The 23555-nt window shown below is 43.1% G+C and overlaps 1 protein-coding gene across 1 annotated transcript in view; it reads right to left on the reverse strand.

Annotated features, from left to right (window-relative positions):
- Positions 1-16797: 16797 nt before the first annotated feature.
- The window catches only part of MYO16 (myosin XVI), a 419267-nt gene continuing 412509 nt past the window's right edge, over positions 16798-23555 (reverse strand). The window contains exon 34 of the mRNA XM_057707440.1: positions 16798-17141. Within this exon, the coding sequence (XP_057563423.1) occupies positions 16914-17141 (228 nt within the window). The 3' untranslated portion in view covers positions 16798-16913. The remainder of the gene's footprint in view (positions 17142-23555) is intronic.

Raw genomic sequence — 23555 nt, forward strand, 5'->3', positions numbered from 1 at the left:
AGTGATGGGAAAAGAGTGGAGTAAAAGATCGATATTGGTCCATAACGAGATAGAAACTCTGATAGATGAGAGCATTTCTAAAAAAAACTTTGCAAGTGAAACCAAGGTGAATGTGGGATTAGGACCATGGTCATTCAACACCAGCAAAAGCAGAATTAAGAAATGACATATAATATATCATTCCAATTAAAGTATATACACAAGTCTGCATCTTCCAAATATGTAGAAAACACAAATAAGTGTCCAACGATTAAAAAACAGACCATGGTCATCACCTTTCTTTTCTTCTGTACCACAGAGGGGTCAGTTTCTCCAGAAGGACATCTATCAGTAAAGGTGGAGGGTCACAGGCAGTGAGAAGCTAAAGATTCCTGTCCATGCTTGTGGGGCCACTCGCCCTGGCTGGTTCCTGGAGGTCCCGTCTTCTCCACTCCATCACTTTTCCTTTCCCAACAGTCTGCTCTGCTGATCTGAAGGCAGCAAGTTCCCAGAACTTGGGAAATGGTTCATCGTGAAAAAAGAACATAAGGCCATAAGCAGAGTCATGTATGACATTGTCTCTCTATCAGGTGAAAATGAAAAGAGTGGGGGAGAGAGTTCACTTTCATTCAAAGTGACCTTTCCAATTCTTGAAATTAGAAAGGTCATTGTGAATGAATGTTACATAGCAGATGACAACCATGTAACATCCTCTGACCTCTCCTAAGGACCCCTCCTATTTCATTCGGTATAGTAAGAAGAGAAAAGGAGGATGCAAGCAGGCGAAAGAAGGAGAAGGAAGAGGAAGAGAGGAGGTGAAGCTGCAGCCTGACTGAGGTCACGTTGATGAAACTGTTTCCTAAATATGAGAATTCTTTTCCATAAGAGTCAACTTTCCCACCGACTCTCCTCTGAGTCCCAAGAAGACGTTGAGTTTGCCTCCCTTCGCCTTCCTGTCTGCAGGTGTGGCCCCAGATGCCACCTGGGATGCTGTCACGTTATGTATTCTCCCTGTCATGCTTCTGCCTCTCAGAGATTCTGCATGTTTCCCCTCAGCTCTGAGCTGGACCCCTTGAAAGAAAATGAGTACCATTTCTTGCCAGCAGTTCTACTCCGTACTCACTGTGCTGTAACCATTCTGTAGTCTTAACAGATTTTCTGTTTCCTCTTGACAGATGAATTCTTCCTGCTTTTCTGATGTTGGTTTATGTGATGGTTGCCCTGTGCTTACTCCTCTTATAGAACCAGGAACAGAAGGGAGCAGGGGGAAAGGGTTGTAGAAAAGAAGCCCCCTGGAGTGTATAGTCACCTGACCCCTTCCAGGTGGTCCTGTTTCTAATGCCCTGGGCCTCCTGGTACCTAAGGCTCAGAGGAAAATGCAGACACATGATATTCAGCCTTTCTTACTTCAGAAAAAAGAAATCCAAGGGAATCACAGCCCAATTATAAGTCTTATTATTCCTTAGCATTTAATAAAGCCTCCAGTGAGAGATGCTGAACATAAAATAAGCTGGGGTGGTATCTGCTTTTTGGAAAGCTGAAACTCAAAAGACAGACCAGAATAGGCAAATCATACAGATGGACAAAGGATTGAAGCAAATGGGGAGGAAGGGGGAACCGAGACAGAGGGCCAAATCCACGGATCTTTTCTTTTTATTTCCTCCAAGATAATTCTTCTGGGTAAGGACCACAGAACATTCTGGAAAGGACTTTTTTCTCTTTTTTTCTTTTTCTTTCTTTCTTTCTTTCTTTCTTTCTTTCTTTCTTTCTGTTTCATTTGCTCGTTTGTATTTAATCAAGGTTTGCTGTAAACAGTGAAGCCAAGCTTCTCTTAATCACCCTTGCCGTCGGGGGTTTCAATACAAAACTCCCACTTAAAAATTACAACTCTGCTTTGATGAAAAACCTTCCCAGCCCACTCCGTTTTACATTTTTCCCATTGGTTTTCTAAACTAGGCCTGGAAAGTGCTAATGGAGTGTTTTGGAACTCCGAGTTCTTTGTGGTTTTTTAAGTCTCTCAAAAAAAAAAATCAGTCCTTATCACCGCTAATCAGGGCTTATGTGTGACTGGAAAATTAGAAGCTGCACACGTGGCAGGCAGGAGACCCAGAGGCCTGGTCTCAGAAAGAAAACATCTAGACACTGATGTGATTACTAAGGACAGACTATTCCCCTGCACCCGTGTGGGTCTGGACGCCTTCCAAGTTATTAATAGCTATGGTGACAGCACTGTACATTACATTGTTTCCCCATTGACGAGAACAGAATGTGAGCTCTGGGGATTGTGACATGGAAACTATGTGGGCTGGCTTGGTTGGGTTTTCTTTTCTCCTTTTGAGGGCTTTCTGTCCTTTGTGCGTTTTACCACTGCTTGTGGGCAAACATCTCTATGGGTGATGAACAAGAAATGACCTCATGGAAACAGTCTGGGGATGACCCTCAGCTGATTTTGAATAATGTATACAGAGGGAAGGGAGGCGACCTGCTCCCCCCAGGGCTGGTTGGATCCACCGAAGAGCATAAATCTCACCCTCGCTGCATTGAATCCTTGGGTTGAAATGCCTGTCCCAGGAACTCCTGGCCAAAAGCAGAGCATTTTGGTTGCCCCCGAGATTGGGATTCACTCAAAAAGGGGAGCAGGATGCAGAGGACCCCAGACCCCCTCAGCCTCACACACGAACGCCAGCTCCAGGCACTGAGACACAGGTGGGGCCCCAGGTGAGTTAAAGTGAAGGCAGGAATGAAACCACAAAAGGCAACATTTAAAAAAAAACACCTGGGATGGCATATAATAATTCACTTCCTGGTTAGTTTTTTTTTTCTTTCCTCCTTCCAGTTTTTTTTTTTTTTTTTTAATAGGGGTACAGTTTTTTCAAAATTTAATTTTTATTTTACAGTGGAGTGCAATCAATCTACAATATTGTGTTAGTTTCAGGTGTTTAGCAAAGTGATTCAGTTATACATATATATTCATTCTTTTTCAGCTCCTTCGGGGATACATCAGGATTAACACATACACACTACTATATATAAAATAGATAACCAACAAGGACCCTCTAGCACAGGGAACTCTACTCAATATCCTGTAACAACCTACACAGAAAAAGAATCTCCTTCCAGTTTTATTGAGATATAATCGACACAGCACTGTTTAAGGTGTGTCACGTGATGACTTAACTTACATACGTCGTGAAATGTAGATTCACGGTAAGTTTAGTGAACATGCGTCATCTCATATAGATACAAAATAAAAGCAAAAAAACAGTATTTTTCCTTGTTATGAGAATTTAGGATTTCCTCCCTTAATACCTTCCACGGTGTAGCACACAGCAGCGTTAATTACATTTATCACTTTGTACATTACATCCTTCCTACCTATTTGTCGTATAACGGGAGGTTCCTCCTTTTGACCACCTTCATCCAGTTCCTCCTCCCCCTCCCCCACCTTTGGAAACACAAATCTCATCCCTTTTTCTATGTTGTTTTTTTGTTTTTGAAGGATAACTGACCTCCACCACCATGTGAGTTCCTGTTACACAACATGAATTTTAATGCATTCCTTTAATGGTCTATTCAAAGGGATGTCACCTTTTGCATCTAGCACACAAAATTTAACACCTTTTCCAGACATTTGATAAGACTTTACACTGAGGTCGCTCATCCGTCTGACCTTATTTCTGCCTCTTCTAGGTTTTGGATGGCATATGGTGGGATGGGGATGTAGCTTTCCTGCTCCTCCATGTCTTAGAGTTAATATATTATTATCTCTAAGCCACCTGTTCTCATGATGGCAAGATCTTGATGCTTTAAGCCTTGTTGCTGCTGCTCTTTTCCTCAGAGGATCAGTTTGTTATGTAGTCAAGACCTAGAGCTCTGGATTTTTTGAATTTTGTGAGCCCTGGGACCACTGTAGACGCACCACAAAATGAATTCTCAAAAACATGAATCGTTTGGTTATATCAAGGACCTGAGGGATCCTCTCTGGGACTGTTATTTAGGGAGCCATTCATGTTGTTGTTGCTCTTTCCCCAGTGTAATCAGGGGGAAAGTTTGCTATAAACAAAACAAACACATAATAGGTTTACTTGGAAAAAAAAAAGTTCTGCTGTCTGCCTGGTTTGATTTCGGTTTTAATAACAATCTATGTATTTAAAACTTGCAAGGAGACAGCAGCTCAGGGGTCTTTCAGTTGCTTTGATTCCAAGATCCTCCTATATGTTATGGAGACTCTTACACGAATTCCTTAAATTCTCACTTCACAGTTCTTGCCACAATTTGAGATTTCAAAGGATCCACAAATGTGGCCCCACCAGGAAGAAGTGTGCATTTCAGGATCTCCTTACACCCCCACTTGGTCAGGTTGGATGTTCTTTTCTATGAAATCATCTTTTAAACCTTACTTGCAGTTTTTAGAAAGATACTGTTTTGACTTTGATAAACTCTGGCACTCTGAATTCCTTCTGTTTCTTTGTCTTTTTCCTTGGGCTTGCCTGAGGCAAGGTCTAACACTGTCAAATCATTAGGGGGAAGGGCTTCATTTCCAATTTGAAATCATTTTTTTTCATCATCCAAAAAGAAACGCCATGTCTTGGGAATAAGTGTCAGAGCATCCTTTGAAGACAATGGGCTCCTGTTTCCAGCACAGTGAATCCTTGAAGTCACTTTTCTGTTTCATTTTTTTAACATGTATATAATCTCAAAGCTGACTATGTACCTTGGATAAGTCTCATTTTTCTCTCTGACTAGAGACAGCCTGTCCCCTCCTTTGGGGCTGACCAACACTTTTATATTTTCTGGTTGGGACAAAATAATCTTTTGGCTAGTCTATCATTTTTTTTTTTTTTTTCAAAAATGTCAATTATCCTACTATGTGAGAGTTGTAATGTTTTAGAATTATGGTTTAGTAATTTACCATACATCCTCTCACCTCTCTGCCCCCCCAACACACACACACACACACACACACACACACACACACACACACACACCCCCTGGTAACAGGCAAGCTAACTACTAAGCCAAGACAAAACCTGGGTCCCTACAGTTTCAGCCTCATACACCTTATGAATGAATGGGCACCAAGCTCCTCCACTCAGCACATCGTCGGGACTGGACGATTAATTTCTATCTTTCCCGGGGTTAAATAGAATAACAAATAAGACCCCTATTTATTCTTTTTCTTTCTTTGCCTCAGGGTTGTCTGAGATCCCCTGGGAAAAGCATAAGTGAAGTTTTCTTTTGCTGCTCCGAGAGCTACAGAGATTGAGTAACAAAGCAGTTAAGTCCAAAGCAGTAATTCTAGATAAGCTCCTGGCAGCTGCTGTTTGCACAAACTACTGTCACACGTGCCATTCCATTTCATACTCACTCCTGCTGTGCGAGGTAGGTTTCCACGTTACCCCTCTTTTATTGTTGAGCAGATTGGGGGTCATGACACTTGAAAGAATTTTTCAAGTTCAAACATCTACGCATGGGAAGACAGCACACTCTGACAGCAAGTTCTGTCTCAGCTAACTGCATTTCTTCTCTTCCCTTTCCCTCTTTACTTTCGCTCTTCTCTTTTTTAAAAAATATATTGTGAATTTCACCATCTTTCCGTGAGTGAATATGATCTGTTCCCATTTATTGTGATTTCTGGTATTCTTAATTTATGCTTTTAATGGACCATGCTTTGGGTTTGTTTATTGATGTTTTAGGTCCTGCCTCTTTGTGATTTAGCCGGGTTAGTTTTCTTTTTTAGGGTTTAAAATTTTCCTCTATTTGTTTAAGATGTAAACTGTCTGTATCATTCCGTGTAGTGTTTCTCTTGTAATTTTAAGAGAAGAGCCTCGAATTTGGTCAGCTCCTGTTTTGCGCTGACGTGAGCACTTCCTTGTGTTCTGACCACACAGGACGACCCAGGCTCACCTCTTATTTTCTCTGCCCCACAGGCGACATTTGCCAAATAGAAACCTAGATCTGTGTGCTTGGTGTCCTCACTGCTAATAGGGTCTGTTATTTCTAGGTGCTCTCAGTGGATAGAGCTGGGCTTTTTTTTAATGTTTTGCTGTGAAAACGAAATCAAATCTGAAACCACAGAATTTGTCCTCACATTTTCTTATGGTTTCCATCAACACTAACATGTCAACTCATTTGACTGATGCTACCATGAAAGCAAAGTACTTCAGAATTATTTTCATAATACCAAGTTATCAACAAAGTTATCAAGTAAAGTTCAAGTTTTCTTTGAAATTCTTTTCTCCTTGGACTCTTCTCTAGTAAAGATGTACAGTTAAAATACTTGTTCAAAAGTTACCTGAATTAATTCCTTTAATATATTTGATTAGATTATAATTTTGATATGCATCATGGTTCATTTCTGTCTGTATTTAATCTTAAGATTTGCTTTTTATTATTTTGATTAAATTTTACTTTTTAATTTGTAAAACACTTAGATGTGTCAAAATGATACAGAAAAAGATACTCAGATTTATTATATTCAATTCTATTTCTTTGGGCACATTTCTACCAATCCCCGATTCAGATCTTCCTGGACATATGATGGGGTCATGTCTCAACAAACCCATAGTAAATTGAAAATATTGTGAGTTGAAGATGATTTTAGTACACCTAACCTCCTGACCATGGTAGCTTAGCTCAGCCTAACTTAAATGTGCTCAGAACACTTACATTAGCCTACCACTGGGAAGAACATCTCACACAAACCCTGTTTTATAATACAGTGTGGAGTATCTCCTGTAAGTTATTCAATACTGAACTGACAGTGGAAAAGAATGGGGTCGGGGTGCAGAATGGTGGTAAGTGTGTTGGTTGTCCACCCCTGTGACCCGGTGCCTGACCAGGAGCTTCTCCTGCTGCCGGCCAGCTTCATGAGAAAGCAAATTAAAATCAAATTCAAAATTTGAAGTACGCTTTAATTCATATCACCCTTGTCCTACTGGAAGGTTGCAAAATCGTAAGTCAAATCATCGTAAATCAGGGACCGTCTGCAATATTTTACTAGGTTTGAGTTTCCTACTCGTATTTCCCTTTTTCTCTGACATGAAACGGCATGCCACATGTTTTTTTGTAGTTTGCTTGTTTCATGAGAGGGTGGATCTTTGAAATCCCTTCATACCAGTTTGTAGAGCTCTTTCTTATTCTTTTTTTAAGAGATACATTTTTATAACGTTTTAATAACTTTTGAATGTTTGCAAACCTGATAGGACGGGAGGGCATCTCTTTCCAGGAGGTGGGAAAGGCATTTAAGAGTTTGGGGTCTTTGGGTATTTAGAGTACTTTGTTCCTCGCATTCATTCTTGTTCTCCTTCTTTGGGTCTCACATTTTTGTAACCAATGCCTTAATCTTAAGTGAGTCTGCAAACTCCAGGCTTATAATCACATGCTGAGTTTTACAACATTTGCCTTATGACTACAAAAGATAAGCTATCCTTGAAAACAGAGAAGTTTCCTGTTCTCCCATTTCCATAAGCGAAGAATGAAAAGCCCTGAGGTTTTCATTATTTGACTTTGTGATCTCTAACACTTGAAAACAGCCAAACACAACCCCAAACCATCACATTCCGCATCCCGCCATGTCTGGCTGTGACAGCAGCCAGGGAGCCAAAGCCTTTCCTTCAATGGACACTTCATTTCCTACAACCCCGGGGGATTAGCTAAATGTCTGCTTTATCACTGGACACAGCAGAACACCAGTGTCCCATCCTTTAAAGCTAGTGGAATCTCTGAAACTTTCAAGTCTAACAGATCAGATCGAACATTTCAGGTTCTTATTTCCCTGAGAGTCTGTGGTCCTCCTTCTGGTACCAATCACTCTACTGACGAAGGTTCGGGTGAAGGAACAGCCAACTCCAGCTAGTTTCTCCCAGGTTTTTCACAGGATATGAAGTGGCTTACAGAATCCGAATATCGGCTGAATTTTACAAAACCCCAAAGATGCCTCCAGAATCCAAAAGTAGCTCCAGGGCCGTCACCCCACCTGCCAAGTCAGAAAGGTGTCCCCCAGATCACCTACTCCTGACATACCAACAGAGTTCTGCTTGTCCCAGGGACTGTCCTTTGGTCAGAATTTCTTTACGGGTTGAAGATATTGTCTCTCGTTTCTCCGACGCTTTGTGACCCTTGATGGTGCCGAGGCAGACGTTCCGCTGGCTTCGTGCTGCCGCCTTAGGGAAGGGGTGACTGTGCAGCTGGGATTCCCACCTGAGAGTATTCTCTCGGGGTGCACCGGGGGCTGGGTGGTGCTGGGAGGGCTGGATGAATGATCAGCACGTAGGGCGCTGACTTCCTCTCTCAATGAGACCTTACAGGCACTGATCCCATCAATTGTGTGCGGCCGAGAGTGGGGAAAGGGCTGAGGTGTCTGGCTTCTCCCACTGGAGTTTTCCATTAAGCCCCTTCCAGGTGGCCCCGGACCCCACCACGTGTGTCCCTGACCTCCTGTGGCAGCTGGGGCCTGCACCCATGTTAGGCTGTGGTTTCCTTTTGCAATTCTATCGTCACTCTATTCTAGGTTTCTGGCATTTCTTACATTATCTGGCCCACCGAAAGTCCTGCATAATGATTCAAATATGAAAAAAATGTTTTTATATTATTTTTAGGGATTCGGCACAGCAGAAGGATACCACAAGCGCTACAGTCTGACACCTTGAAAACACGTTCATCGGTTTCATTCACTCATTTATGCATTATTTCACGTATTCATCCATGAGGAGTAGGTTGCTGCTTTCTGCGTGCCACAGACTATTCTAGAGCCTGAGGAATACCAAGATCGCTTAAGTCCCCACCGTTCAGTGGAAATGACAGAAATCATGATACCGGTTGACAGGCACTGTCGTGAAGGTGTGTGCAGAGGACTCAGAGCTTTGGAAACGGAAGAGGCGTTTAGGAGAGTACAGTACACCTGAGTTTCTTTCCCATTTCTGGGGCTTTCTCTATTCCGCCTGGAAATCGAGTCACACTTTTTTAAAATTTAGTATTATATATCTACATACACAAAAGTTATTTCATGGAAAACTACCCAAGAAAGTGTAAAATCACTTCATAACTGGTTTTGTACACCTTGGTTTGATTGAGAGCCTCTTACAGGCAAATAGAAGGTATCTAATAAGTACTTACTACATGGAACAGTTTTCAGAACTCTTCTCATCTCCATATCTGCCCATTTGTGTCTCAGTATAAATTCTGCTTTAGAAAATACTTCCATGACTCCTTTAAGCAAGTTAAGTTTTCCTTCAGATTTTTATACCACCCTGCACTTGGCCTTCGCCTGACAGCATTGTTTTTGAAATGCTGTGGAATTATTTGTCTAACTTCTTTTTCTCCCCACGACACCATAACCTTCTAGCTGGAATTTTTATGTTTGAACAAGGGCACGTAGGCAGAAGAGGAGCTCTAAAAATATATGTTTCATTTTGCATCCATGAACTTGCTTTAGGTATTCCCTACAGAAGAGGAAAGCGTCCTCACAGAGAAAATGTCAGTGGGTTTCTCTGTGACTTTGGTACCACCATCCATGTTCTATTTCCCAGTTGAAAAACCCAAGCAGAGAGCATTAACCAACTCAGTCTCTTTCTCACACTCATGATGAATCCAAGATGAGGCGCATTTATGCCACCTTCCACGGCTCCCTCCTTCCCTGCTCATCTGGCTGCCGAGGGGAACGGCATCTTAGCCCTTCTCAGCTCTGTGAGCCCCAAGCCGATCCGCGGACGGCGCTGCAGCAGGCAGTGAGGAACTCTGCCCATCACACCTGCTGTGGTGTCACTTCTCATCAAATCAGGGCTCCCCTTTACAGTTCTGAGTGAGCGGAAGTTTTGGGACATGACATCTGTAGTCTTGTAAAGGCTGAAAAGAGGTGGGGATGTAAAGAGACCATCGGTAGAGATAAATTTTAAAAACCACAGGGAACAAGAACGTATTCAGGAAGTAGACATGGGTCAAATATTTAAAAGGGGGATTTTCAGTTTTGGATTATTTGTTACAATGATTGGTTTTCTAGTGGGGTCCTTCTCAGGGTAACATATTTCATGATGTTCTCCTCTGTGGAAATGATACTGAAAGCCCAGACCCCGTGGTGATTGAATTTATAGAGAGAGAATTTGTTTTCATTTCATCTGGTATGAATGGAGCCAGGGGAAGGTTTGTTCTTGATTAAGAGGTGGAAATTCAAAGCAGTTAGGTGTGAGGTATAATATAAAAACCTGCAAACAAATTTTAGATGGAAACTTTGAACCAGGAGTAATTATAAGTGAAAATATCAGTATGACCAGAAACTAGCAAAAAGCAAACAGCTATTTAAATACTGAGAGTTGAGCTGAAAATCCCAAACGAGTGACACCTAAGTTACGTCTGTAAAAATCCTCACCGACATCAGCATCACAGCCTCCAAAATCAGAGTGAAGGAAAGCAACGATTATTAGAAAAGCTCTTGCAAAAAAACCCCAATAATGTTGACGGCATTTTTCTCATTATTGACCCTCTCTGAAGCCAGACTCAGTGTACATGCAGAGAAGTTACACGTGTTGGTGGACACCTCTACAAAGACGTTTGGGATTAAGAATGAGGTGCTTCCCACGAGAACAGAGGGAGCGAGACATCCGTTTCCTGGTCTAACGCAGATAACTCGCAGCCCCCGTTTTCCCCGGAGGTAAATTTCTCGTGGCATCGTTCTGCCAGGTGAGCGTAGAAGATGGTTTGAAATGTGTAAGTCATGAATTCTTTAGCTTCAGAAGGATAAAAATGGAGACATCCTTACAGGGGTCATGTACACTGCAATTAATAGCAAAATCTTTCAGCTGTGTCACGGGGGTAAGTCCCTTCCGAATTAGGGGACATTTCATGTTTTACATACTTTTAAGGATGTCTCTGTTACAGGGGGTTGAATTGTGACTCTTTCTTCCTCGGTTTCCACTAAAGCCCAGGATGACGGTGATTGGGACGCCACAGTGAGTGTGGGACCTTGACTAACACACGCAGACTTTACAAAGGGGAGGAAGGGGAACAGGCTGTCTGTCTCCTGGGCCCTCAGCAAGACTAAAGATCCGAAAAGAAATCTGAGAGAGGATTGGGGGAAGACTGATGTCCCTTTGGCCACAGGGGAAGTCCCCCTCCCCACCTTTCGGGGAGTCTAGGATGCGTGCTAACTCTGTGCTGGGCTTAGCGGAGGGGGATTCACGGGGACCCCCTGGGAGACACAGAGAGCTGGTACACGGCCCAGAACTAATGGGACTGACACCATGGAGCCCCTGACAAGAGCCACCTGCAAGCGGGCCACACGTCCTCCACGGAAAACTCTCAGGGCTCCCATCCCATCCACTGGCTGACTTCCAGGACCAGGAGGAGGTTGGAGCCAAGAGATGCGGGACCCTTGGTCTCTGGATGACTGCTTGGGGTCAGTGTGCAGAGGATGGGGCTTCAGGGAGACACACGAAAATAGAAATACAAGTTTATTGTGTGAAGCCTGTAGATTCTGTGGTTGTTTTGTAAATCAGTTAGCCTACTTGATTAATAAACATATGTAGAGACTCAGGACAGATAAGACAACTGCTCGCCAAGGCCAAATGCCAACTGTCGGAAGTGAAACTGGGAAATGTAGAAACTTGGACCTTTAATGACTTTTTCTTAAAGTCATTGTGAGCCATTTGGCTTTCGGATGCTCCAGGCACCAAGCACTCCATCTCTGTAGGGTGTGCCTTTCACCTGGGGCGGGAAGATAAGCTATCCTGGTGCCCAGTCACCTTGAATTCCCTACATCCCTCCCCTTGACAGCCTTCAGGAGTTGAGGTCACGACTATGTGCATTTCCTGCAGCCTCTCTTCTCTTTCTTGCTTTTAAAAATATGGAGTGTTTTCCTGTTATAACAGCTTCGAAGCCCAAGGGAATGACAGTTCTCCAAATGTAGAATTTTCTGAAGAACCCTTTCCCCTACAATACACATGTAAGTACAACCGATTTATATTAAAACGTATCTAAAATGCTTCATATTTTGCAGCATTAAGACTGATTGTTTCATTCAACAATAATGTGGGCAAACCACAATAGGGATTCTGCTGGGTGGACCAGCTCTTCTGATTATCAGGCAAGACCTGGCTTGATGGAATTCAGCTTAATAGAGCCCCCAAAATAGGTTCCGTAAGAAAACCTCGCTTCACAACGTGACAGAGTTTATATACCTTTCAACCCATTGTTTTAGAGCAGGGACCTCCAGCCTCTTTGTTTGCAGAAATCTTAAACGATCAAAACCTCCAACTGGATTTGGTTTTATTCCATTTTTCTTTAGAGCTTTGATCTTCCCCCTTTGGAATTTATCAATAGTTTCATTCTCTTTCATTTCCTTTAGACTTTCGAAGCTAAGTGGTGACATCAGGAAAATGTCATCTGGGCCAGCTCTGGAGCCTTCTTTTGAAGCAGCACCTGCTCCCTGGGGCTGTAGCAAAAGGCAAGCTAGCAGATATGTCAGGATGTCTGTCGATGACTAATTCAAGTGAAAGAGAAGACATATCGGATGCATTCCTATTATAAAACAACAATTGAAATAAATGCATAGATTTATTCACCTTTGATATTTTCTTATGAGAAGACATCAAGACTTTCTTCTGCCATTGTAATGATCCGGTAAACGACATAAAATCCAGGTTATATTGTGCTGTCAGATCAGACAAAAATGATATTTTAGGTATAAATAGATGTTTTTAAAACCTGAAAAGTGGTCTGAGAAATTAGAACAGGCGATGGAGATGTATTATAGGCAATCTAATCAGACGTACCCTTTGAAAAAGTCATCTTTAAAGTTTTACAAAGCATCCTCGGTTTTAGAGAAACTTACTGAAACCATAATAATGGAGCATCGCAGGGGTCTGTGGTGCTCAGGTAAAGAGAAAAACTACAAAGGCAATTCTTCCAGGCTGTACCTCAGCATGTGACAACCCCTTGCTAGGTGGGTAACTTTGTAACTCACATGGGTAGAACATTGTAGAATTTGTTTGATAAAGTCATTGCTTATGAATAAGATGTAAAAGAGGTACAATGGGGATAAGATTATATTTTTCAGTTTTTTGAAAGCAGTGCTACTGTTTTGGGAAAACATGAACATTGTGGCGTATACACCATTGCACAATAAATGGAAATATAAAGGCTTTCATCTCCATTACCTGGATTTTTATGTGCAGCTAAAAACAATTTGAAAAATATAACGAAATTACACTAAACATTTACTTGGAACACTGCTGTTTTTTTCTCCAGCTTTGAACGTTTTTTGTTGAAAATTTCCCAGTGAGAATTAAATAGAAAAAAACTTTAACTTCTAACTAAAGACATACATTTAAAAGTTGGAACAAAATTAGCAGTGCAGAGTAAGAGCTGGCGGGTAAAATGTGTCCCATTATAGAAGGTTATTATGTAATAACCTCGTGCCCTTTCCTGTGATAGGAGGTGAGTTTGATGTCTGGCTGAAAAGCGACAGGAATAGAATTTTCCCAGAAATGTATCCAACCTTCTAGACTATGGAATTAATTCATAATATAATTTTTGTCCAAGTTGTGTAATGTTTCTAATGAAGTTCATTTACAAATCTAAGATTTTAATTGGCTGTTGCTTTTATTGGGCAGCATAATTCTACTAAATTATATACCGCTATTTAAGAATACTAATGATATATTTTTCCACTGTAGAAAATACATTTTAAATCATTTTAACCCACTCTGAACATTTTGATAGCAGTTTTTAGAGCCCTCTCATAAAGCCTTTTTTTAAAGCAGTAAGATTGGGCAGTGTTTGAATATAGGGAAATAATTCATACCAATTATATTGCTAAACATAAGGTCTCAGGCCCGAGAATATGTCATAATTCATACCTTATGGCCTGATAGCAATTAAAATACCATCGTTAAATATATTGCAAACATACATAATTGTTGAAATCTTGCTTATGTGGAATAACATTCCACGCTTTATTACCCAGAATAGCAGCTCTGTTTATTATCTTGACAATGTTGTAATTGTTAGAGAACCACTCTGAGAGTACCTCTAATACCCACACAGACTTGGACTGCATCTCATACTATTATGGCTATTCCTGTTGTTAATGCTGTCACGGCTGGTTTTTCCATCATGTAAGTGGAAGAGGTACGATCAGCTGGTTGTAAGGTCCTGAGGAACACACACCGATGTCTCTCCACTGTGGAGAGCAGAGAGCACAGCACTTACTGTGTTGCAGAAAATCTTCAAGGGGGTTGGCCTTTAGCTCTGGAAGATGGACAACCTTAAATGAGACAAAGGGATTACGAGACATGAGATATTTAGTATTGCAGGATGCTCGTGGTACCTTGTGTAGGTGACGGTCAGGATTGGGCTGTACCTACACGAGCCCCCCTGGTTAACCTGTGACCAGGTTAACAGAACAGAGAGTGTGTCACTTGGATACACGTGTGCCCGGGTGGCTAGCTTCACGTACACCTTCCCTGCAATAGGCCTCCACCAGGGTTTCACACAGTGGTATATCCCCCCAAACGATCATTTAATGGTTTGTCAAGATAGACTCCCATACAGTAAGTATAAAATTTCTGTCTATCAAGTCAAAATGGCATGGGCTTTGGAACCGTAAAGATGAGGGCTTGTATCGTGACGGCCTCCTTAAAGCTCTGAGCTTCAATTTCAGGGTCAGTACCCAGTTGATGAGGATTATCAGGAAGGCGTATGTCCATGTCAGGGCTGGAAAACTACGTGCAACGCAACCGAAACAGTCACAGCAAGTGCTCAATGCACGTTGGAAACGAGTTCTCACAAGTCTAATGTCTGAACTGTTCACTTTTCACTCTGGCCTAAATAAAAGCACCATGTGTGTTAGCGGGAGAAATCTAGTTCACACTTTTAGTTCCACTAAGGTCATGCAGTGCCTACAGTGTAAAGGCTCAGCCACGGAAGCTGGTGTATCAGGGAACTGGTGTCGCTGGCGCTTGGGGTGGAGCTGAGGAGACCAGCCGTCAGGGAGAGCGTGAAGAAAGAGCAGGGAGTGGAGCTGGGTGGCTGTCAAGCTGGTGGCTGGGTGGACCCCTCCCTGAGATTGTTGGGTGACATCAGTCTCGCGACCACTCAACCGCATCTCAACTGCGTCTTTTAGTTTTCCGCATTCTGACACGTCCACACTTGGGCCTGGCTGGTGCTGGAGGAACTGTCCCTCACACCCCCAACCCCAGGGCCGGCCAAGTCCCAGAGACAGAAAACAACCCCGACCGTTCCAGAGTCCACACCTCCACCACCCCCTTTAACCACCTCTCCCTCTCCAGGCCACTATCCCCGGTCCGGGCCCAGCAACCAGAGAACCACGGGCGGCCTGTGAACCCGAGAGCCGCTGAAACCATCCAAACCCATCCGTCTGTACATGCACACGGGCCTCGCCCAGCCCTGCCCAGGAAACCACAGGAAAAGCTCCCGCCCGGCAGCTCCCCTGCTTCCTCTGCCTCTGGTCCCACCAGCTACTTCTCTGCATGCCCCCCACCCCCGGCTCAGTGTGGGAATCTGTGAGCATCACAAACCGTCTTTTCAATGAGAGCCCTCTCCTGAGTCACTGGCCTATGACTATCCTTAAAGAATTAGCATATTATTCCTACAACTGACGCGTGCCTACCTGGTAGCTATGTACGGACACCCATAACAAGCTTTCTTTTAAAACAAACCACAGATCCTGAAGTCGGCGAGATGCTGTGAGAATGCACAAACGGGGGTCTCCTTGCCCCCTACCAATCTGGTGCGGAAACGGAAGTGTGTGTGGAAAATAACAATGGCACATCAATAACACCACAGTGCAGAGTTGCACCCTTTTATTGGCACAGTAACTTTGCAAAGGCTGGTATGAATAAAAAGTTCCAAGGAGCAAGACCCGATGGTCTGAGGCCACCCGAAGCGCACAGATAAGCAAGGCAGATGCATCACAGCAGGGCTGAGGGTGACGAGCGGGTGGCCACACAGCGGCGCTGGGAGAAGGCAAGCATCTTGTGAGGCAGCGGCACTGCTCAGACCAGCAAATCTCAGCGCACTTATTGGTACCCCATACACCTTGGAATGGATACGCCCCCTGCACATCCCCAGACAGGGATCTGGAGCCCTAGCATTGAAGGAGGCACTGCATCATTTCCTGTAACCTCTGCGGAAGACAGGGGATGAGATTTCAATAAAGAGCTCGCAATCCACACGCCCAGAAATACGGGGCACAGGAAGGAACCGTCTCCTGATCAATCAATGAAACACAAGACATTGCACTCTGGCCGTATGTTCGCAGAGCTTGACATAGCGAAGCTAAAACAACACAATCTCGAGATTTTTAGGTACCTGACATTAAAAAAAAAAAAAAGGTATGAAGAAAAAAAAGCTCTAGAAATGATTTTTTAAAATCTGTATTTTGAAGAAATGGAGCACCACCCATTGCATAAAATTATAAAACACAGTAACAAACATGTAAATCATTATCGAGACTGAAATTCCAATAAAACACAAACACCTAGGGAGAAATAAAACCTATGTCCTGCAGAGTGTATGAGAGTAAAATGACTGGAGGACAAGAAACACGTGGTCGGACCCTATAAAAACAACTGTGTGGTGTGGGGCCCCGTCTCTTCCACCACCCTCTCCCTGCTCACCCACACTTTGCCCGGTCTTTCTCTCGCTACCTCGGGGTAGCACAGCCCTAGGACCACGGAGCCTGAAGATCAGAGTGTATCCCCGCAGAACAGGTTGGAAAGAACACACACACACACACACACACACACACACACACACACATGCACACCCAGGGAATCTCGTGTATTTAACTGGGTTGTCCTGTGCTTCTCATGTATATAGATGTAGAGAGAGCCACCAACATGTGTTGGGGGCAGCCTCTGTCCGTGAACCTGGCATCCCCGGGCAGTTTCACCCTGTGAGTCTGCAGTCAGGGCCCATCACAGGGTGGTGTCCCAGAACTCAGGGGGCAGCCTGCTGCAGGAGGCCCCCTCAGGCTTCTTCAGGAGCGTGGGCTTCTTGCACGGAGGTGGGGGAGGTGCCCTGGGCTCCGCCTGGTGTAGAATCCGTGGCCAGTCTCCTCTCTCCTCGCAGAGTTTCCGCCTCCAGTCCAAGAGCTCCCGCAGGGCCACACTCTCGTTCTCTGACAGCCTCAGCTGATGGATTACCTGGGGGAGGGAAGCGGGGAGGTGGGGGAAGAGTAGCATCAGATACTGTGAATGACAGAGAAGTATAAGAGCAACACCTGGACGTCAAGGCTCTGATGGGGTGGAAAGAGACCTTGGGCATCCGCTATAGAACCTCCCGGCTCTGCTGCCTGGGGAATCCATGACCAATGGAGGTCAGCTGTGAGCTACTGCATTAAGATGAAGAATGGAACTCAGAAAACAGTTAGGCTAGGGACCCTGGTGAACAGGTGATGCACCTCCAGTGATACAGGAAAGAACCACATCTGTTTGCCCTTTGCTCTCTTGTTATAGACATTCTTATGATATCTCGTGCTTTTTCTAAACTGAATGTATCACAATTGTAATTCTGTCTGTGATAGATGTTTCTGGATTTCTGCAGCTTCATCGCACTCCGGGATCCACCCGTCCGTCTGCACACAGTTACTAGTCAACACCTTTCAAGGTCATGTGACCTCACTCTGGCCATCACGCATTAGCCCCAGGAATCTGCAGAGATGGGGACTTCAGGGGTCTCTACAGGAGGGTATCACCACATGCAAGTATATTGGCTGCTCTGTCTGGCATCCTCGGGTCCCCTGAAGAGAAGCAGAGCTTGTGCCCTGGGGCAGCAGGGGCACTGGGGACAGGCAGGCTACGTGCTGTGGGCTCCCCCCTCTGCCAGCAGCCAGCTATCCGGAGCAGCTGCAGGCTGTAGAAACCAATGTTTCTGTCAGTTCTGCCGTAAGCATGCTGGATTAACAAAATGAGATTCTGGACATCAGGATGGGACTACCAGGGAGGATTCAGAGCAAACGAATGGCCCATCCCACCTTCAAAGCATCTATGAGTTTGTTCCCGGGTCACTTCCATCCTCTCCATCAAGACAAACGAGAACAAAAGTAAACAGGACGCGGCGGTTGCCTCATGTGAGGACAGTCCCTTGAAAGCAGCAAGGGCCGTCCGTGTTCCAGACAGTTCCAAAGCCAACACCTCCACCTGGACACCCAAGCCTCTTGTTTACCCGAGGAAGAAGATTTTAAAGCCTAGAATCGAGGAGATGGGCTGAATGTCGAGGCATAATGTTAAAAGCCATACCCGAAGCGCACGACTAGATTTCTGAGCTGGTTACTGGCAACAGGCGTTTCCCCTAATTGAAGCTACAGACAACCAGGTTTAAAAAACCTCTGCGTGCAAAACAGGCCTGTGATCATCTAATCCCTGAAGCCGCCTCCAGGCACGGATAGAAAGTGAGCTGCTATAGCAGTACACTTTCCTTGAAAGGGGCCTTCTCTCTAGTCTCTGGGACTGCACCAGAACGACCTGGAAGTCAGAGTTCTCCTGCTGAGAGACTTTTGTGGAAGCCAGATCGCCTCTATGGTCAGGGAAGTTAGCCAAGAGAGCCGGGCAGGGGGTGTGCACAAAATTAGTTATTTAATAAACACTTCAGAACGCTAAAGATGTGTCAGTACTTTTCTAAGCCCCTTACAAATATTGAGTCATGCAATGCTCCAAGAACTCTATAAAACAGTGCTAGCATTTGGTGGATGAGGAAACCGAGGCACAGAGAGGTTAAGTAATTTGCCCAAAGTCACATGGAAAATGGTGGAACCAGGCAGCCAGGCTCCAGAGTCTGTCTTCCTAACTATTACTCCACAGTGCTTGTCATTTACCCAATAACCGGTGTCCAGGATCTGATATACGGTCTCTATACCATCTCCCTCTTTCCTTCTTTTTCTCATTGGGATTTCAGTGAAATCTGTGTGTTTCTTCCACTAATGTATCTTAGTTCCTCTATTTTTTCCACTAGTGGATGCCGTGTTGATTACATTCAGTTTCAGTCTCATTTCCTCTATGGGTAGCCAACATTTGTACACATGTTCCTTGGCACATTCAGTATATAATAGCAATCTCTGAAAAATACGATCCTTGGATTTATTCTCATGAAAGGATATTTAACTAATCATCTCAGTTGATTATTTTCCCAACACTTCCTTGAGAAAGCATCTTTCTGAAGTAACACAATTTCATACTGATCTATTTAGAAACAAAATAAGGAACTTCTACTTCTATCTAGGATGTTTAGGTCATGGCAGGTTACTGCTCCCATGGTAAAAGTGCAAAAATGGGATACATTACAAAAATCGTAGTTTTGAAACACCAGAAAGCTTTGGCAAACTGTGAACTGGAGAAACTAAAATTCTGGATTGGGAGAATTTTTCCGGGTGAATAGATAATCGAATAATTATCAGCTACTATTTTTTTCTCCTGGGGACATTTGCTAATTCTGAATTCTTCTGTAGGTCTAGAGTGCCCTTTCTGAAAGAAAAACAATCCATACAATATTTTGCAGTTGCATGGGAACTAGAGACAGAATTTGAAAACTTGAGGACCCTCAAATGCATGGTCATTTTCCCCAAGGGACATCTGTAGAGCTCTTCAACTGTAGGAGTGAGTGCTGCCTTGAGACAGAAGCTTATGAAAAGCAGAGTAGAATCTCCCATAGTGATAGAGGTGCTTCAGAGGCAAAAATATAACAGGGGTGACAGCCTCAAGTACCTGACTAGTCTCATCTTCAAGACTTGCAAATTTTGAAACTGTCGGTTGCCCAGCTGTGGCGGGGGGTGGGGGGGAGCGGAGGGGTACCAGGAGCTCTGAAGCACAGGGCTGGAGCAATGCAATGTTTCAGAGCTGATGAACAAACACCTGTCAGGTTCTCAATCCAAGCACAGGAAGGTGCAGCCTGAGGATAAGAGGAGAACCAGAGGGAGGCCGGTTTTCCATCACAGCTCAGTATTTGGTTGGATTGAGGTGATCGCCTCTTATCTTTGCTTCCTAACTCAGGATGGTGGAATACCCTTAGGTAGAAAACATCATCGTTGGTGTCCGTAGTTTGTTTATACGCAATGCTTAGCATGCAATTAGAAATTACTATACATGCGAAGAGACAAGGAAACCTACCCCAGATCAAAAGATAAAACAGATTCACAGATGATCCAGGTTTCGAGTTAGCAGATGAAGACTTTAAAATACCTGTGATTAAGTGTTGAAGAGAACAGAGATAAAGATGCACAAATAAAAGAAACAGCAGAACAGATGTTAACAGAGAAAGAGTAGCAGAAGTAGAAGAGATATAAAGAAAGTGGCAGAGCAACATCCAAAGAGATCAGTTTCCAAAACTTGTGGATGGCATCCACATACACATTAAGAAGTTCAGGAAACCAAGGTCAATACACACTCCATTACCAATGATAAGAAAACAAGGCAGATCATGTTAAAAATGCCAAAGGTCAAAGAAAAAAGTTTTTAAAATCTACAGGAAAAAAAAACACAATACCTTCAAAGGAGCAACAAGGAGAATGAAAACTGACTTCTAAACAGAAACACTGGAAGCCAGAAAACAAAGAATCACAGGTTAAAGGACTGGAAGAAAGCATTTCAACCTAGGATTCTAGACGCAATAAAAATATCCCTCAAAAAATGAAAGTGAAATAAAAAATGTTTTTGGACAAACAAGAATGAGGAAGTTTGCTGTCACAAGTCGTGACTATTTTTTTTTTAAGGTGAAGAAAATGATCCTAGATGAAAAAAATGGAAATTTAAGAGAGCATTAAGGACACTGGAACTAAATCCAAAGGCAATTATGAGTTACCTGTTTGGAATGCCTTATAGACTTTGTCACATATACAGCAACATGCCAACAGTAATTGCGCAAGTCGGGGGGGGGGTACATGGAGTTCAGAGGTTCTGAGGTTCTAGCAGTATTAGGAAAATGACAAAAGTCATACAATTTAAGGTGAAATAAATCAAGGGTTCATGCTTTATCCTCTGGCAAACGTACAAAGACAATAATGACAGAATGTGTAATTAACATTATTATGAAATAATAAATTTCAATTAATCTAAAAGAAAGTAACAAAGATGCAAAAAAGAAAAAAAAAATATATATATATGGAGGCCAATCCCTAACAAAAGAGAGTCGAGCATAAACACAGAATTCAAATCCCCACCCAGCAGTTGGCGCTGCTCTTCTGCGATCGGCTGGTGTGCACTGTATTTATTTTCCTGCTGTTGTGACCACACACCCTGTCCTCACATCAGGCACAAAATCCATCCATTCTATGGTTCTTCTCAATCCTAAACTCTTTTCAGCAGCTTTTCATAATGAGCAAAAATATATCCTAGGTGTGACCCTCTGCTAAGACCTTCCTAACAGGGGAGATAAAGCGACCGAGTCGCCCTCCAGAAGCGGCCCGACCTGCTGAGAGGGACTTTCAGCAGCTGCTGATCTGAATTAGGCTTGTGCAGAGGGATTTTGACATAAAACGTCCCAAATCCCCTGAGTCACTGCTTCACTGGAAAAAAAAAAAAGTGTTCTCTATCCTTTCAAAGCTTCTCAACCTTTACTAAAAATATCTGAATTCCCAAGCACATTATAAAAGGTGAAACTTCTACACACAAAGCATTAGAAAGCACTTTCTTAACGAGGGTATCGATGTCTTGAATAATGTAGTGAGTACAGAAGAACAGCATCTTTGAATCAACCACAAGAGCTTTCTCGGGTACTTGATAGGCAGACATCTGACTGATGTTTGCAGTAATCAGCTAATGCTCAGAGAACACCCATGAAACTTTGTTGTGTATTACGGAGATTAATAGCTATGGAGAAAAATCTAATAGGTATAGAAAGATAGCTCCCAGAATGGCATAAATGAGATGCGAAAATATTAACCTTGTTGATCTTCATTTAAAAAAACACAAAGAATCTTCACAGGTTGTGTCTTAAATGAAGGTTAAAATTCTGTGAAAGGATATTTGATAGGTCACTGCTTTCAACACAGTGAAGTTCAGAGGGCATTTTAAACTGACCATCTGTGAGCAAACAAACAGCTCAGAAGATGAGGACAGGATGTCCTGACTAGTGCGGTTTAATCTGCTTTATTTAGTTTATTAAATACATCAGGTTGTGAGGCACAAAAGTCACACTCGTCACAGTGAAAGCTTTAATATTTGAGACTAGCAACCAAATACAGCTATGAATATTATTTAAATGCTGGTCAAGTAATAGATGAGAAATAAAAAGTATCTGCAGTATTATTTAGCACAGTAAAAACATCTAAATCAGTGTCTCGTCACTCTTTAAAATTTCATGTCCTATTGGTGGTAACAAAAACGCTTACAGCTTCCCTTACCATCATTTGATATCTCACAACAAATTTAATGTCATCATCAAAGAGGCAATAATGATTTTGTAACAAAAAAATAGCTTTGGTTTGGAAAGTGAACCATTTCTTTGCAGAAAGAGAAGTGACTCTGGGGCTTAAGGAAGCCGCTGGCAGTGTGGACCTGGAGCCAGCTGGCTTCACCCAGGTCTCATTGATCCTTATTTGTTTGGGGGATAAAGGATGCCATATTGATGTCTTTTAACTTAAACCTGGTTCCCCATTGTGTTAAAAGATATACCTCCACCCCATGTCACCACTTCAGATAGCTCGTTCCTTACTTATTTTCTTTTCTGGCATGTTTTATAGAATAGTGTTTGTACACAAAATCATTCTCTTTCAGAACCAGAAGGCAAGAGCTGTAGCTGGGAAAGTAAGAGGTGTTGCACACCAGGGAACCTCTGGGCTCTAGCGGCAGCACATCTGTGCTCCGTGAAAATGACAAATGCCCTGCTTTTAAAGGAACTTTTAGACACGCCAATCATGTAAGTGCCTTAACATGCTGCATGGAGCATGGAGATGGAGTAGTTCCACAAGAAGGAGGTTTTTTTAAATTTTCTTTTCATTTGTTTACCGTTTACCTGGGGAAGGAGCCTCTGTGGATGAAGGTCTAGAGGACTTCAACAAGGTGGTACCTTTTGATCTGAATTTTGAAAAATGAAATGGGCACCAGTTGGAAAGGGGGGAAAGATGGCATTTCCACAGGCCTGATGTAGACAGGTGCCAGCATGACATTGAACTTCACTACCAGGGAATCACAAACCCACAGGGACTCTGACTCTGGTTTGAGCCGGGATGGGATGCTTGACTAAGCAAGGATCTCCAGCCAGGGTGCCTGGACTGGAATCCTGAATCTGCCACCTGATGGTTGTCTAACCTTGAGAAAGCCCATCAGCTTCCTCACCTGTAAAGTGGGTTCACAATAATCATCTACCTCAAAAGGACAGGTGTGGGCTGCTTAAGAGCACCCTAAAAATGTAATGTGTGCCTTGCAAATGTGGGCCATTATGACTGTGTCACGGTTAACTCTTTGACTTGAGAAAATGCCTAAATATTCTGAATTATGATTATCTGGTGACTCAATCAGATAATGTTAAAGGAAAGTACTTCTCACAGTTTGTAGCCCTATAAAAATATATAATAGTCTTTTCCTTCCTTATTAACAAGAAGATCTCAAAATACCGAACAACACACG

The sequence above is a fragment of the Hippopotamus amphibius genome, chromosome 14 (genome assembly GCF_030028045.1).
Source record: "Hippopotamus amphibius kiboko isolate mHipAmp2 chromosome 14, mHipAmp2.hap2, whole genome shotgun sequence".
In the NCBI taxonomy this organism is placed as follows: domain Eukaryota; kingdom Metazoa; phylum Chordata; class Mammalia; order Artiodactyla; family Hippopotamidae; genus Hippopotamus; species Hippopotamus amphibius.